A 10,685-nucleotide genomic window follows, 5' to 3' on the forward strand; every position below is an offset into this window, starting at 1 on the left:
CCCTCGGCTGAGTGTGTGTGTGGAGGTTATCCGAGCAGTGGGGCTGAGATGGGACAGAGAGAACTGATAATCCTGACCCGCGGGCAGAGGCACTTGCTTTCGGCTGGGCGGCTGAGCAGAACACATCCCTAGAGGGAGAGGGAAATAAATGACAGCCCAGCTAAGGCCCTATTGGCAAGCGTGGAGAATATTGTTGGCTTGGGGCCCATCGCTCGGCTCGCCTCGCCGTCAGCTGCCAATCAAAGTTGGCTGTCCCTGTAGGCACACAGCTTAAATGCTAAAGTCCACCGACAACTACTGTTGGAGCTTTGACACATATACCACCCCCCCCCAACCCCCCTCCACACACACACACACAATATATACATACAAACTATGTCATATACATAGGTGTCAACACACTTGTGCAGGCATACTTGTTAATTCGCTTTTTGGATGGCCCCTTTTAAGGTTTATAATGGTCATTTTAAAATGTGCGGTCAATTAAAAACATCGAGCTGTTGGTTTGTTAACAGTGGTTTGGAACGTTTGGCAGCAGAGTAAACTTTCACCGTCGACAGCTACAGCTGTATCGCAGCTGAGTCATGCAAACAGGCTGTTCTCTCTCTCTCACTCACACACTCACTCTCTTTTTTTTTCCTTTCTTGCCCTTCACTTCAATCACTTTCAAAGAGTCACCACACCTCATGATTCACCTGCTTCCATAAGCACGCATACCCCACATGCTCGCGATTATTGTCAGGGTGACGGCTCTTTTCCAATCTGTGCGTTTGTTTTTTGTTATTATTATTATGATGATTTTCTCTTTAAACTCTTCCAGACTAGTAGCTTTGTGTTTTCTCCCAGTGCTCTTGTCGGCTTTTGTGGTTCCAAGTGGTTTCACCCACAGTGGAAAAAGCTCCGCTGTGTCATGAAATACCGATTGGTGCTTTCATAACAGAAATAAAAGCCCAGAGCTGTATGTTAAGAGCACTGCCCTATTGTGCAACACAATGGACTCTTGACTTGAAATGCTTGTTTACTCAGAGGTGATCCACAGAAGCAGCTTTTGTCTCCGTCACTCCTCGGAGGGCTTAGGGAAGGTGTGTAGTGAAAAGCTGGATGTGATTGTGTTTGAGCGCTTTGAGATTCCATAATAGGTCTGGTGTCCTCCCAGTAGGGACGTGTAGCTAGTAAACATATATATATGTCTTTCATGTGACTGAGGAAATTCCTTTCCTTTGAGCCCTTGGAGTGTTTTTCCGGGTTTTCTCCAGTTTTCCATGTTTCCACTGATGAAGTGAGCTCTGTTTTTGAGCGTGAGTCACTAGTTGTTGTTCCTGCATTCCGCAGGAATCTTTCTGCTTCAACGTTTAATCTCCGGCAATCAACCAACTACACATACTGTATATAAACACACACAAACACACATACACACCTTTTCTCTGTCTCAAAAACTTCTGCACCCTGTTTGTCCAACCCAAACCACGACTTGTAAAATACACATAAACATATTAGTAATCAAATTCCTCTGTCAGATTAGCACACCCAGACAATGCGGTTGGTAGTCAAATTATTCTTGCATTGGACCCAAACTGGCAATTTTGACCCCAGCAGTATCAGAAGAAGCAGCATTAGCGGGGTTCCGACTATCGGGCCAAAGACGTGTGAATAGGAGCGAGCCCTGGAAGGAAAAAGCCCTGTACTAACAAGCTGAAAGGGGGGTAGCCGAGTCGGACGTACTTCGATCAGTAAACTGATTCCCCTCCTGTGCTTGTATACTAGGACAAGGACAGAAGTCCAATTAAATGGCCTATTCAAGCTATAGCCGCAGCTCAACATAACTCCACATGTAAACGTACTGACACTCACTGATTTCTTCTCATTTGTTTCCCTTTTGCAGTCGTGGACACACAACATAGCCAAGGAGAAGGAGTTCCTGCAGAAGCTGGTGAAGGCGGGGGTCATACAGGACTTGACCAATGGTATCTGAGACAGAACCCAACCCCACCCCACCCCATCCTTCCACCCCTCCAACCACCTCCACCTACCACCACCCAACCCAACCTGACCCAGCCCAGTCTCTTTGTTGACCTGAGGGACAAGAAGCCCCAGAGGGGACAGCGGAGTGCAGTGCCCCCAACTCCACCCACCCCCTCACCGTCCCTCACCCAGGCTCCTCTCAGTACTGTTTACCCCCCCACCCCCAGCCCTGCTGGGACTTAACCTGCCCCACCCCTCAGTGGCAGCAGCCCTATCTGTATTTGAGTGGGTGACGTTTGGGTGTGGGGGGGTTTGGAGAGCAGCTAGGAACCAAAGGCCCACTGCCGCGCACAGCCAGTCGTGAGACGGTGGAAACAGGCCGGTCTGTGCCAAACATACCTCCGGAGGAAGCGCTTCTCCTCCCATGTGCTTGAATGTATTCACAACACAAACATCAAAGAGATACTGGAGGTTTTTTTCCTTTTTCTGTCTTTCTTTTTTTTATTGTTACATTACCCTCTGCCTCAGTTTCGGGCGTAGAGGAAAGGACCGTCACCGTCCGGAAAACTCACACACTCATGGAGAAAAAAAAATCATGTACACACACAAACTCATACTGTACACACACAACAATCATGTACACACACAAAAACATTATGTACACACACACACTCATACACACAACAATCATGTACACACACAAAAACATTATGTACACACACACAAACTCATACACACACAACAATCATGTATACACACAAAAATCATGCAGACACAAACTCATATATACACACACGCCTTGTAGGAGGACGGAGCAGGTGCAGTCTTTCATGACGCACCCTCGCCCTCCTGTAAAAGTGTTTAAAATGTTATTTGCATTGAGAAGCTGCTTTGTTCTCTGCTTTCTTTCATTTTACCTTCTTTTTTTTCTTTTCCAAAGAGCAGTATTGGGAATCATATTTAATTTTACTTTTAAGTGCTGAGGGTATGGAGTTTTGTTGTGTGTGCGTGCGTGCGTGCGTGCGTGTGTGTGTTTGTGTCATGTTATGTTTAAATCGTTTGCGTTGTCTGCGCTTCTTGTTACGCACATGTATAATGTTTCATATCACTTCTGCTGAGAAAGTTTGCTCTGATATTAAAGAGAGCACATTTGATTGTGATTTTCCACTGTACCCTTCGCCCCGTTGATTGGGTAGAATTACTGTATACAATGGTCAACCTGATTTGTTTCTTTTTAAATGTATATGGAGCGCAGATCTTATTCCCCTCAATTAGCCTGAGAAATGCAAAAACAAGTATACATGCCACGAATTCTGAAATTAGCACTTGTTCTGCTGTCAAGTTTTAAAATTGATTTGCATCGCAATATGTTGCAGTATTTGAGCAAGGGGACAAAGCTTATTAAAAAAAACTCAGTATTTGATAATGCTGGTGTTTCTATTTGTCTATCTTCAAGAGCCTCCAGATACCTTACACATATTGTGACATTTACTTCAAGGAGATTAAATATCAAAGAAATGACTTATCACTTATATCAAGTGGCCATGTTCTAGAGACATTTATTTCTCATGTGACAACATGTGCGGCTTAAGTCTAGCATTTTAAGATATCTTTACACCTTTGGTTTCATTGTATGTACTTAATTTCTGTGAATGTAATGTGCATTCAAATCATACTCAAAGTATTTTATTCTCTCCATGTGAAATGTGACACCATGTGTACACCATTCTACCTGAACTAACCATGTCATAAACTTGCGTAAGCTGCATTGACTGTCAGTGCCATCAAACCCCAGTTAGTCTTCCGTGTGGGGAGGCTTTTTGGAGCTAATGGTGGTGACCCATATATTTGCTTTCGAACATGTTTCTTTGGTGTATCAAGAGGCCCAAGGTTAATTCACTGTTTATAAGGTTGTGTGTGTGCAATACACAGCAAGTGCCTTATCCAATTAGAAGCCACTAATTGCAAACACCCTCTGAGAAAATCCAGCTTACATTTTGCCCAATTTGCTGCCCTCTCACCCGGCGTAATGTGCCAGATGGACTTCTGGCACTGAATAAGACTCTGATTACAACCCAAATCTATCTCTTACTTTTAAATCTAAACCATATCACCAACATTATTTCTGGAAGTATTTTGTGTAAACACTTATCCTAGGTTAAAGGCCTTTTAATAATCAAGTATAAATCATCCGGTTCAAATTGGATCCAGAATCTTGGTTCGAGTATCCAATTGGTTTCCATGTTGAATATGCTTTGGTAATGATGCTTGATTTTCTGCTGTCTATATATCTAGAGTCGTTGCACACTAGCCTGGTAGGCTGCATTTGGAGCTTTTTTTGTTTCTCTTTGTTCCTGACAGTCCCCATCAATCTTAAGCTCCTTGTTTTGGTGTGTAAGTAAGACGATAGATAGGAATCTCTTTTGGTCAAAACACCTGTATTCTCTGCAGCGAGTACATGGAAAGGCTATGATTGGGTCACAGTCTTCAGGTTACCCAGCTTTCACATTTATTCAACAGGGACCCAGACCTGCTGCACCTCCTTAATTCTTCATACTATATGTGAATGATATTAATTTATTGATGGACTAATGAGCACTCTATCAGTCTTTTCTGAAAACATAACTACTTGTTTTCCCCCCGTTTTAGTGGAGTTAGCGTCAATAAACAGAGCTTGTTTATGATTCGATGTAGGGGATAAACACTCTGCGTTCAATGAATCATCCATGTGTGATGGGTGTTGGCACAGTCTTTGTGCAGAAAGGTTGAAGGCCAGCATTAAAGGTCCAAACATTCATGATTTCTGCGAAAGATGCCGTTCCTGGAATGTTATGTTTATTTCACGTCTCTTAATTCCACACCCCCTGTTTCCCAATCTGTCCATTTCTTGCTATTCCCTCTTTTTCCACTGGGAGGAAATTATTACGTAATAACTATTAAGCAGGTATTGTTGTCATCCCAAAGTCCACATTTTTAAATAGGTTATTAATATCTCTCATAAACATAAATTATGCAGATAATGACTTGATTATGTACACCATCAGTTTGTTGGTCTGCTTCCAACTCCATTCACCTTGTTGTCATAGTTGGGTTCTGAGTAAGAGGTGAGATGCTGGAATGCTGTCAAATATTCTATTGTTGCTTGGAGCTGAGAAGAATTGTGCCAGCGTCTAAAAGCTGGGTCAGATCAGGCTGACGTGTTGGCCTCAGTACCAGACTTGAGAACGAATACCTCCGCCATCAAGCGTGGGCTTTTTCAACCACTAACGGGAGGTCTTGAAGTTTAACTGCACTCTTCTGAGCCGTCATCTGGGGAGCCATGCCAGATTCAGAGATGCATGTAAGTGTAGAATGAATCATTAACAGCGGCTGGCCTCACAGAGTAGGCACTCGTGGGTTTTATTTTTACCCTTTTTTTTTTCATTTATTTTTTTAACTGTCTTTATTGGCCAGTGTGTAAATATCCGTTACATTGAAGGGATTTGGAAAATGATGTAGCCTTGTTAGGAAATGGAATAATTGATTGATGTAATTGTCATTAAAAAAAAACTCAAACAAATGACTCAAAACAGTGGAAATGGTGATGAGGCCCTTTGGACAAATCTTAAATTGCTACCAAATGCCATTCTTCATCATTAAATCATTTTGTCTGGCTGTTCAGTCTGTCACATTAGTTTTCTTTGGTTTGAATGGTCAAGAGAGTCTGATATTGCATCTGCCTTTGCAGCCTCAGATCGTTTCATAAGTTCCATAGGTTCCTTGTTGTAAGTGGATATTTCATTTTGAACTCCACTCAAGCCTAGCTTCTCAGCATTGTAATGAGGCTCTGAGGAGGTCCTGAAGGATCACTGAATCATGCTCTGCCTTTTCAATGTCCAAACCAGATAAGTGCATGTCTGTGTGTGTGTCCTCTGTTTTGTTTTGCTTTGGCGTAGTTATATTAACATCTGCTCTTGATTGCTCCTTGAAAATGCAATTCCACGCTGTGCGCCAGTAGTTTTATCAGGGGAATTCAACGCCTCCATTTTTGGGTAAGATTCCTCTAGATTTCATGTGTTGTAACGATGCATGCAAGCGGTAACAACTCAGAATTGAATTAAATTAACAGTCTGATTATGTTAACTTTGGAAATACTGGCTGTGCGTCTTCAATTCGTAAAGCTCCCTTCAAAGGCTATACTTGTTGAGTCTTATCACATGACGCTGCCTCATTTCTCAAAGACCAAACAATTGAAAAGAAACACAAGTTTCATATATTATTTATACATTTGTGTGAACTTGTGTTAAAGGTCATCCTTGGAGGTGACCAAAAGCATCACAATGATGTTGCTTGCAGTTTGTGATCTGTGTTCTAAACATTTAATGTGCTTTGAGTGCAGTCTGCAGTAAATAGCAAACAGATTTAGAAAGTGTGTGAGATCACAGACAGTTCAGCTATGGACACAACAGGCAGGTGGCTCCTATTTAAAGAGGATCCTTGACCTGGACATGCACAGAGGTTTAGAGAGGGAGGCCTGGAGAGGAACTCAGGGTGTGTGTGTGTGTGTGTGTGTGTTTGAGAGAGGGTGGAGGCAGAGGGGCCTGCGACGCGAGCAGACAGGTGGTCTACTCCATGTAGGTGGCCTCCCAGTGACAACACCATCACAGAGGGGTCGCCAGAGTAGGAGGGTCTTCACACTCCACCGCTCGCGGCCTGTCTGGTTTCAGTTGCACTGAGGGATACTCTCCCTCTCTGTCTCTCTCTCTCTCTCTCTGTTTCCTTTTCTTGTCTATTCTCTTTCTTTTCATCTCTCTCTGTGCCCCCTCTTATCCAGCCTCCGCGGTGCCTCTCGCTGAAGTGCGGACTGGAGGAGCCATGTGGCTTTTTAATTAAGCTCAGAGCGAGACGCGGCCCTCCCAGCCTCCGTGTGCGCTCGCCAGGGACGGCCCCTGAGCCTCGGAGGGGGAGAGCCTGCACTGCCTCACCTCCCTCTCCCCTTCATTTCCTCTGACAGTGCCTCTGCCTCTGCATCGGGGCCGAGGCCTCGCACTCGGACTGCAGCTCAGGCCCTGCCTCACCCTGCCCTGCCGCACCGCGCCACGCCGCCTTGATGTAGCTCCCCAGGAAAAGGGAGCGTCTCACTGCCCTCCCCCAGCTCCACATACACACACACACACTAACACACACACACACAATTACCGCCCCAAAAAAAACGGGAGGCATGGGAACCTGTGCATATGGGAAAATAATATTCCTCACACCCGCTTTTCCCAGCTCTGTCAGGTCTCCATTCCCCTCCTGCATCTTTTCCCACACACACACACACGAACACACACACACACGAACACACACACATCTACACATACACTATACACATGCTGTTAATGTGGCCAGGGCGGACTGGGACCTTTTGATGTCATACAGTTGTTCAGCGCCTCACAGCTGGGGCCTCCTGTGCTGCTGCGTCAGAGTGGCGTGCCGAAGGTGTATTATTTTTCAGTCTCTGGAGCGGGACGAGAGCGCAGCCCGACCTCACCAGCACTGTGACCGTCTCACGGCGCAATCATCCCACACACACCAGTCTGGGATCAGTCAAGCCTAATAGCCCTCCTCATTCATGACAAGAGAGCCTTCACGCGTTCCTGACGCGAAGTCTGTGAAACAGGCATCGACCGCAACACTGAACGCTCTACGCTGACCTGAATACAGTCACCTTGTACTGGATCATCATTTTCAAACATCGTCATTATCAACATCCATGATTTCAAGTTCGGCATCTGTAATCAAACCGTGCAAAAATATTTTGACTGGGTCAAATAGATAGGGAGGGGGTCCGGGGTGCTTCTTGTTGCCGTTATACATCCGGGACCCTGCGGCAAACGCTGGTGTTTGTGTGCCCCTGATTACTCACAGAGGCTAAATATAAACCTCAGAGGTGTGTGTTATATTGCGCTGGTTTACACACACACACGCACACAGCCCCCCAGGAGAAGAGCGGCCTGATGTTCCTCTGTACCACGCCACTGCCGAGGGGCCACAGGATGGATTGGGGAGTTTTCGCTCCGCTGCTGTTTAGACAAAAGCCTAAACAGACTAATGAAGAGATGAAGAGGTGTTTGAAACCGACCCTTCATTGCGAATACCCCGTCTCCTTCACAGCATGTCTCATCACTGACTGTTTATGGTAGACCCCGAACGTCTGCATGACAGACGACATCAAAGAAAAAGGAGGCTCTTATTGCAGTTTAATATGTTACATGTTACTTTATGATCCATATGCGTCCTACAAATTCAACACCTAAACAGAACAGAGTTTCTGGGTTTGTAATAGAATATTCGGTTGTGTTCCGAGCCCTGTAATAAAACTGCAGCTGTTTTGCTTGAACTCTCTTTGCACTGGGTGACTGTGTGTGTTTCTTTGTCCAAGTCAGAGTTAGTTTCATTTTAAAATGGACACTAGATGGCCTTTAAGTGTTACTCTTCCTCCTCTAAACACTTTATGTTTTGTAGTCAGCAAATGGATGAATTCAATTTGCCATTTGTTTTGTGTAAAGAACCGTGGAACCTTAGATTGATTGGCACTGCAGTGTTGTGACCCTGTCAAAATCTAAGCTGTGTTTGAGAATAAGGCTGTAACTGAATATTTGACAAATGATCGCTCTGAGCAGATTCCTTCCAGAAGCTACCATTCTGTGTGTGTGTGTGTGTGTGTGTGTGTGTGTGTGTGTGTGTGTGTGTTTAAGTCACTGGGGCCCATTAATGATGGACACGTTTTTGTCTGAGGGGGGGTGGGACAAGTTTAGGCACCCTCAGATGAATGGTTTACTGGCTGGCTGGCTGGCTTGCTAGATAGTTGGATGGACAAAGGACAGACGAATGCAGCAACTTTGTGCTGTTGTACAGGAATGCTATCCCTGGGTGGGTCTTCACCTCCATCAGCCTCTCCACAGGAACCGGATAGTGGGATCAGCAGGGGAGCCTGAGGGCACAAGTGGCCACCCAGGACCTGGATGACCACAGGGACGAGGTGGACTAGCCGGTCGCACAAACGGCTGGTTGACCACATGTCAGTGTTCTCCTCTGAACACTGGGGCCAGTGTCAGGTGGTCAGGTGGAGTCTGACTCACTCCCCAATTTCATGCTCTGTTTCTCCATGAGCTCATAAAAGGATGCACTTTATTTATTTTATTTATTAACATTTTGCTTGAATTAGATGTTTTGTTTGTTTGTTGTTTGTTTTCCAAATATACTAGGGAGAGGTTTAAGGTTGTAGTGGTGTAACCCTTGGTGTTTGATTCAGTCCTGACTTGCTCTGCTCTCCTTTAGTCTGGTAATACATTTATTTTTTCATCAATGTCATTTTCAATTACATTTGTATTTGTATTTTTTTTTTTTTTTTAAGTTCTTTTAGATGCTGTCCCATGCCAGGAATATACCATAACATGTGATTACAGTGATCATCAATAATTTAAAATCTTAAGTCATTTTGCCATTTTTCCCACTGTTTAAATAGCAAGAGCAAAGAAATTGCAACTGCAAAATAAATATCTAACCGAAACTGGCAGTAACTATGGTACTTCACAGCTGTTTTCATGTAGGTCCAGGTTTTGGTTATTGCTCTCTCTACAGGGACTGACTTTCCCTGCATATTGTCCATTAGGGCGGCTGAGAAGAGGTTTGTTTTTCCAGCTGAATAATATATGCCTGAAAATACATCACTCTGACAGAGGCCAATTTGAGTCTAAATAGCCATTGAAATAATATTGTATCAGTCAGCCATTGAATTTGAGAGGTTAAGCCCTCGTTATTTAAATGTGAAAAGTTAATGATATCCACTGGGGTACCCAGAGAGACACCAAAGAAAGATGCAGATTTATTGGCGCTGACTACTATTCATTACACATACAGTGCGGTACAGTGAGAAGTCAGACAGCACGCTAACATATTGGGGTCCAGTGGCGTGTTGGAGGGCCTGGAGGCGGTGAGAGGAAGGGGCAGCAGCAGCAGCAGCGGCTGTGGGGCTGGCTGGCTGGCTGGCTGGTGGAGCCTCCCCGGAGCAGGTGGGAGGCTGTTTGTGCAGAGCCCCTGGGTTTAGACAGGTCTGGGGGGTTCCCTGCTATGGGTCAGGCACTGGCTATGCGCACTGTGTGGCAGATCTGGCTCAAGCAGCAGGCCTGCTGGGGGTTGGCCATTAATCGTCTTGGAGAGAGAGAGAGAGAGAGAGAGAGAAAGAGAGAGGGAGGGAGAGAGGGAACATGGTGGTCAAGAGGTCTGCCTCTTGACTATGCCCGTGTAAAAGCATGTACTTCAAAAAATATCACAAAAGCCTAATTACAAAAAGTGTTCAGCAGCTCATATTCTTGGCAGATAAATGTGAAGAAAAAGAAAAAATGTGTAGAAATACTATGTAGTGTAAACATGAGCCCTATATAATATTATTGTGTATTGTAAACATGAGTCCTGAGGTTCATCAATCTTACAGTTAGGCCTATATCAACACTGGGGGGGATGCCACATTCCTGCTGATGTCAAAAATCAGCAGGCGTACACTGGCCCCATTGCCCTCTGTCCCTGTCTTAGCAGGTACAGTGTCAGAGCCTATGACAGTTCTGGGTCAGTCTATTCAACCATCTGAACTGAAGCGTGAAGCTCTCCTGGTGTAATGCAACACTTAAACTGACCTGCACTAGGTACAGTAGATGGCTTAAGCAGGGAAAAAAACTATACATGGCTGCTTGTTTTTT

The 10,685-nt window shown here is 44.8% G+C and overlaps 1 protein-coding gene across 5 annotated transcripts in view; it reads left to right on the top strand.

The window, feature by feature from the left end:
- Positions 1–5,618, top strand: part of LOC143116907 (CMP-N-acetylneuraminate-beta-1,4-galactoside alpha-2,3-sialyltransferase-like) — a 45,507-nt gene extending 39,889 nt beyond the window's left edge. For all 5 annotated transcript variants that reach the window (XM_076278273.1, XM_076278274.1, XM_076278272.1 and 2 more), the window contains one exon: positions 1,883–5,618. In XM_076278273.1, coding sequence (XP_076134388.1) covers positions 1,883–1,972 — 90 coding nt within the window. In that variant the 3' untranslated portion in view covers positions 1,973–5,618. The remainder of the gene's footprint in view (positions 1–1,882) is intronic.
- Positions 5,619–10,685: the final 5,067 nt, after the last annotated feature.

This window comes from Alosa pseudoharengus, unplaced genomic scaffold (genome assembly GCF_046254945.1).
Source record: "Alosa pseudoharengus isolate Yale_2024_CS ecotype anadromous, Long Island Sound unplaced genomic scaffold, YU_APseudo_1.1 YU_APseudo_1.1_scf_11, whole genome shotgun sequence".
Classification (NCBI taxonomy): domain Eukaryota; kingdom Metazoa; phylum Chordata; class Actinopteri; order Clupeiformes; family Clupeidae; genus Alosa; species Alosa pseudoharengus.